The sequence below is a fragment of the Empidonax traillii genome, unplaced genomic scaffold, assembly GCF_003031625.1.
Source record: "Empidonax traillii isolate 1590-97213 ecotype Southwest subspecies unplaced genomic scaffold, ASM303162v1 scaffold2900:size33666, whole genome shotgun sequence".
In the NCBI taxonomy this organism is placed as follows: domain Eukaryota; kingdom Metazoa; phylum Chordata; class Aves; order Passeriformes; family Tyrannidae; genus Empidonax; species Empidonax traillii.
The window spans coordinates 21,089-27,444 of record NW_020958093.1 but is presented as its reverse complement, the minus strand read 5'-3'; the positions used below and the strand labels follow the sequence as shown (position 1 = coordinate 27,444).

The 6,356-nt window shown below is 56.5% G+C and overlaps 1 protein-coding gene across 1 annotated transcript in view; it reads left to right on the top strand.

Moving 5' to 3' along the window:
- The window catches only part of HADHB (hydroxyacyl-CoA dehydrogenase trifunctional multienzyme complex subunit beta), a 15,213-nt gene that overhangs the window by 6,143 nt on the left and 2,714 nt on the right, over positions 1–6,356 (top strand). The window contains exons 7-14 of the mRNA XM_027910196.1: positions 472–659; positions 1,582–1,762; positions 3,116–3,237; positions 3,908–3,987; positions 4,076–4,123; positions 4,433–4,520; positions 5,511–5,585; positions 6,163–6,333. Of these exons, the coding sequence (XP_027765997.1) occupies positions 472–659; positions 1,582–1,762; positions 3,116–3,237; positions 3,908–3,987; positions 4,076–4,123; positions 4,433–4,520; positions 5,511–5,585; positions 6,163–6,333 (953 nt within the window). The remainder of the gene's footprint in view (positions 1–471; positions 660–1,581; positions 1,763–3,115; positions 3,238–3,907; positions 3,988–4,075; positions 4,124–4,432; positions 4,521–5,510; positions 5,586–6,162; positions 6,334–6,356) is intronic.

The following is a 6,356-nucleotide window of genomic DNA, read 5'->3' as shown; positions in this document are numbered from 1 at the left end:
GGAGGAGAGGGAACGGCCTCCAGCTGTGCCAGGGGAGGGGCAGGGGGGACAGCAGGAGGAATTTGTCCCTGGAAAGGGTGGTCAGGCCCTGGCAGGGGCTGCCCAGGGAGGTTTGGAGTGCCCAGCCCTGGAGGTGTCCCAGGCAGGCCTGGCCGTGGCACTCAGTGCTCTGGGCTGGGGGACAGGGTGGGGATGGGACACGGGGGGGATCACTGGGCTTTTCCATCCTCCCAGTGATCCCAATGGTCCTGGGATTCTGTTCAAGCTTTTTAACCATCCAAGCACAGCGTGAATTCTCTCCCCCCGCTGCTGGGTGGGACAAGGAGCGGTGGAGGCCGAGCTGCAGAGCGGATCAGAAAGTGCCTGCTGAGCACTCCTGGATCCTGGGGAAGGAGCTGGAGTGTGCAGGGTTGCCCAGGGCTCCCAGAGTGTGTCCCTGCAGCTCTCCTGGGAGCCCCTGTCGTCCCACAGGCGTGGGGATGATCGCGGCGGGGCAGTGCGACGTGGTGGTGGCCGGAGGGGTGGAGCTCATGTCGGACGTTCCCATCCGGCACAGCAGGAAGATGAGGAAGACGATGCTGACCCTCAACAGGGCCAAGACCTTGGGCCAGAAGCTCTCCCTGATTTCCAAAATTCGCCCTGACTACTTCGCTCCTGAGGTATTTTTTCTTTTTATTTTTTATTTTTCCTTTTTTTTTTTCCAGGCATTTAGGTGTTTAGCTAAACTGTTTTAGGGGAAGGTGGCTCAGGTAATTTTTTTAGCCTCAGTGGAGAGGATTTAAGAAGGGTGAGGTGTCTGGAGCTCACTATGATCAATCTCTGTCCTCTGCTGTGGGTTAAAACAGTTGATTAGCACATCTCACAGCATTTGGGACTCTGCTTTTTCTTCTCACGTGTTCAGCTTCAGTAAACCCAGCTTGGTGCAAAAGTTCCCTCTCCTTCTGCAACTCCTGGACAAACTGTGCTGAAATGACAGAGAAGTTTTCTCCCATAAAGCTTATTCAAGGGTCCTGAAGCATCAGAAGAATTTTGGGGTCAGAAGAATTTTCCGGGATAGCAGAAGGAACCACCTCAATATCAGAGTGGAATATCCTCAGTGTATGAGTGTGAGATCCCAAATCCACACAAGATACGAAAACCACACACTTAAGTGCACGCAGGGATTTCCTGTGTGCTGCTGCAAGAATAGAAAACTAAAAAAAAACAAAACCTCTTGGCTCTGGTTTGGGGTGAGGAAGCGTCTCACGAGGAGTTTCAGGGTCCCAGGGCGTGTTGTTTCAGCTGAACCCAAGAAGTCTGGGCCCCCTTTTGTCTTGGGTTCCCTGTTAAGCTCTCTGCACTCTCTGCTTGTTCAGCTGCTCCACAGCCCTGCAACCCCTGCAGTGAGCAGCAGGCTGGACCTCGTTTTTTTCCCCTAAAATCTTGGAGGGTGATGGTTCCTCTGACAGGTCCAGCCCGGTCTCTTCTGGTGCGGTTGTTGCGCGTTAATCGCGCGGCTCTGCGTTAACAGGGAAGGGCTGAGCTTTGGGTGCTTCCCCGGGGGAGATTTCAGCTGTGCTGACCTCGCCTCGCTGTCCCCAGCTCCCTGCCGTGGCAGAGTTCTCCACCAGCGAGACCATGGGGCACTCAGCCGACCGCCTGGCCGCCGCCTTTGGCGTGTCACGCCTGGAGCAGGACGAGTACGCCCTGCGCTCCCACACGCTGGCCAAGAAGGCCCAGGACGAGGGGCTGCTGCTGGACGTGGTGCCCTTCAAGGTGCCAGGTAACACTGCTCGTGTCACACGCTGCTGGGGGGGTTATCATGGGGCTCTCTGTGGGGTTTACCTCTGGTTGTCCCTGGAAAGCCGCTGGTGTGTCTGCAGACAGGCGCGTCTCGATGTGTAAGCACAGAGTCCCAGACTGGGTTGGGTGGGAAGGGACCTTAAATCCCCATCTCATCCCACCCCCTGCCATGGGTAGGGACACCTCCCACCAGCCCAGGGTGCTCCAAGCCCCGTCCTGCCTGGCCTGGAACACTTCCAGGGATCCAGGGGCAGCCACAGCTGCAGGAGGGTGGTGAGGCCCTGGCACAGGTTGCCCTTTTAACTGGTCCTCACCACCCTCACAGGGAGGAATTTCTTCCCAGTATCCCGCCTGACCCTGCCCCCTGTCGTGTTTTTACACACCTCACTCTTGCCTTGCCCTCCCCACGTGTGTGTGTGCTGGTGTGGTGACAGAGCAAGGAAGGCCAGATTGGTTGGGCTGAGAATCCCCCTGCCCTTCCAGCCAGGCAGGAGAACCCCCCCTGTGCACCCACCCCAGAGTGCTGACGTGTTCACATTGCTGAATGTTAACAACGGGCACAAAGCCTGATCAGACCCTGGGCTGGTAACTCAGGGGCTGGGTGGGAAGAGCTGGAACGGGGTGGGCTCCAGTTCCCCAGGCCCCACACACTCACTGCTGGGAGGGGAAACAGCTTGGGGAGAATATTTAAAAGAGTATTTAAAGAATATTTAAACGAATATTTAAACTGTCCTTTCCGTGCCTGTCCCAGTGTCTCCCTCACCCCCAGCCCAGGTGGACACGCCGGTGCAATACCTGTTGTTCACTTGGGGCAGGTGATATCCTGGAGGAATTTTCCATGTAGATCCACAGTTCCACGTGGTCTTTATTACAAAATTGGTCCTTTCTGTTAACAGGTTTATTTAGCAGTTGGCATAGATGAAGATGGATATATTTAGTTCTTCCCAGTGCTCTTAATTCTTCAAAACTCAGCACATAAATGTGAACTGATTTAGGCCCAGTTCTCCATTTAGGCTTTTTAACCCAAATTTAAGGTCTTTTATCAACTGGGTTTTCCCTGGGGTAGGTTTTTCCCTGTAGTAAATAATTTCAGCGCTTTGTTTTTGCTGTTCTTAGAGAAAAAGTGAGGTTCCTTCAGTTTTAAAGTGCCATTTTTAGCCATGGTGAACATCCTGAAGCCACAAATGGATTTCCCCTTTTTCCCTCTTCCTGCTTGTCATAAAAAGCACAATTTTCTGATTTTTTTTATTTTATTCCCCCTTGGGAATCCTGATGTGAAAATTCACTTTTACTGCCAACTTTGACAGTTTAAAATGCTTTCTGTCCCCAACAGGCAAGGACACAGTCACCAAGGATAACGGGATCCGGCCTTCCTCCATGGAGCAGATGGGCAAGCTGAAACCGGCCTTTGTCAAGCCCTACGGGACTGTGACAGCAGCCAACTCCTCATTCCTGGTAATTCTCCCCCCCAGCCAGAGGGCAACACCGTCCTCCTGACCCTCTGCCTCCCGTCTGGGAACCAGCACTGCCCTTTTTATGATGTCCCCGCTTCCAGATCTGCCAGGCAGAGCTTGGCACTCAGTTATAATCCGGTGAATTTGGGGACAGGGTTGTTTCATTCCAAAACCAGTAACCAAACCCCTGCAGCTTTGGGTTCTCTTACCTGTTTTGCTTCTCTGTGGCTGCCTGGTGAGGGTTTATCCTTGTCAGGCACTTGTGGGAATTCCGTCCCAGGATGGGATTGGCCATGTTATACTTCCAAAGTCAGTGGCTTTAGCCTGGATGGACTTCATGGGATCCCAGGATGGGTTGGGTGGGAAGGGACCTCAAAGCTCATCCAGTGCCACCCCCTGCCATGGGCAGGGACAGCTCCCACCAGCCCAGGGTGCTCCAAGACCCATCAAACCCGGCCTTGGACACTTCCAGGGATCCAGGGGCAGCCACAGCTTCTCTGCCCAACCTGTGCCAGGGCCTGCCCACCCTCCCAGGGAGGGAATCCTTCCCAGTGTCCCACCTTTCCCTGCCCTGTGGCAGTGGGAAGCCGTTCCCTGTGTGCTGCTGGGCTTGCTGTGGGCAGGGTTTGCTGCTCCCTCAGGATCTGATCCACCTTCCCTGCCCGTTGCAGACGGACGGAGCGTCGGCGATCCTGCTCATGTCTGAGGAGAAGGCCCTGGCGATGGGATACAAACCCAAGGCCTACCTGAGGTAAGAGGGGCTGCTCCACGTGGCCTCCTGCAGCCTGCTCTGGCTTCCCCCTCCCCTCCCCGTCACTGAGAGTGTTCCTCCCACGCAGGGACTTCGTGTACGTGTCCCAGGACCCCAAGGACCAGCTGCTGCTCGGGTAGGTGGTGGTGGGGACCGTCCCCTCGCAGCCCCTGCTCTCACACAGCCACGCCACGTTGTCTGTGGAGTGTCCCATCAGATGCTGCAGCCCCTGGGCCCTCACACCTTGCTGGGTGGGAGGGGTTGGAGGGGGAGCAGAAACACCCACCGTGGATTGCAGGGGCCGCAGGACTGGGTGGGGGGGTGTGTGGGGGAGAGGGATGGGCAGAGCTGTGCCACGAACCCTGCAGAGAAGGGGGATGGAACTGTGGCTGTGACAAGGGGGAAGCACTCAGGCAAGGCTCGTGTGTGTGCTCCTCTCCTCCAGCCCAACCTACGCCACCCCCAAGGTGCTGGAGAGGGCCGGGCTCACCCTCAACGACATCGACGTGTTCGAGTTCCACGAGGCCTTTGCTGTAAGTGCTCTGAGTCTGGACTTGCCTCCTGTGGGCATCTCCTCTCGGGGGGGGGAGAGAAAGCTCTTGCTGAGCCCTTGCTGGAATGCCACCAGGAGTGATCCCACATTTGTGTCTCACAGCAGCTCTGTGTGTATTTTAGCTCTGTCACGTCTTTATAGGGACACAATCCGTGTTTAAGGGTGGCTTGAAGTCACCAAAGGAATGCAGATCCTTCTGAAATAATATGTAAAAAAGTAATTTTACTTTCCTAAGACCTTTGGGGGGAATAAAAAGACTCCTACACATCATCTACTGACTGAGCTGGGGTATAGAATCATGGAAAGGTTTGGGTGGGAAGGGACCTTAAAGCTCACACAGTTCCCACCCCCAGCCATGGGCAGGGACACCTTCCACCAGCCCAGGGTGCTCCAAGACCCATCAAACCTGGCCTTGGGCACTGCCAGGGATCCAGGGGCAGCCACAGCTTCTCTGCCCAACCTGTGCCAGGGCCTGCCCACCCTCCCAGCCAGGAATTCCTTCCCAATCTCCCATCTGTCCCTGCCCCCTGTCAGTTTGAAGCCATTCCCCTGTGTTCTGTCTCTCCAGACTCTGGTAAATGTATTTGTCCCTCTCCATCTTTCCTGAGGGCTCCTTCAGGCACTGGAAGGCCACAGTTTGGTGTCCCAAGAGCCTTCTCTTCTCCAGGCTGGACAATCCCAGTTCTCTCAGCCTTTCCTCACAGCACAGGGGGCTCCATCCCCCTGATCCCCGTGGTGGCCCCCTCTGGGCAGTGTGTTGTAGTATTTGTTAATTGGCTTGTTAATTGGACAGACTCTGTTCCTACTGAACGTTGAGCTGATATTCATTAACAGGGCTGATCCTGTGAAGCATTTTTAGCTGGCTGTGCTTGTTTGGGGGCTGTAGCTCAGCTCAGATGCTGTCACTGACTGCAGGCCCCCCCAAAGTCTGACATTGTCCTTATTAACGTCACCCTCCCCTCCCTTGCAGGGCCAGATCCTGGCGAACCTGAAGGCCATGGATTCGGACTGGTTTGCACAGAACTACATGGGCAGGAAGGCCAAGGTAAGGCAGGATATTTTCACAGTCCCAGGATGGTTTGGGCCAAGCCCCATCCAACCTGGCCTTGGACGCTGCCAGGGATCCAGGGGCAGCCACAGCTTCCCTGGGAATTCCAGCCCAGCCCCTCCCCACCCTCCCAGCCGGGAATTCCTTCCCAATCTCCCATCTGTCCCTGCCCTCTGGCAGTGGGAAGCCATTCCCTGTGTCCTGTCCCTCCATTCCTTGTCCCCAGTCCCTCTCCAGCTCTCCTGGAGCCCCTCCAGGCTCTGGAAGGGGCTCTGAGCTCTCCCTGGATCCTTCCCTTCTCCAGGTGAGCCCCCCCAGCTGTCCCAGCCTGGCTCCAGAGCAGAGGGGCTCCAGCCCTGGCAGCATCTCCGGGGCCTCCTGTGGAGCTCATTTTCCCTGGGGGATGTTTGGGATCCCTCCTGGCACTGCCCAGCCGGGCTCTGCCCTGTCCTGCAAGGAGCAGTGACGTCCCCTGAGCTCTGGGTTACCCAATCCCAACACGAGCAGCTTCTCTGGGACGAGGTCGAGGGGTCCCCTCCCAGCCAGGTGACAACATCCCTCTGTGTCCCCGCAGGTGGGAGCCCCTCCCCTGGACAAGTTCAACACCTGGGGGGGGTCCCTGTCGCTGGGACACCCCTTTGGGGCCACCGGCTGCCGCCTGGTCATCACCGCTGCCCACAGGCTGAAGAAGGAGGGGGGGCAGTTCGGCCTGGTGGCCGCCTGTGCCGCGGGGGGACAGGTAATGGTGCTGAGCCCTGCTCTGTTCCA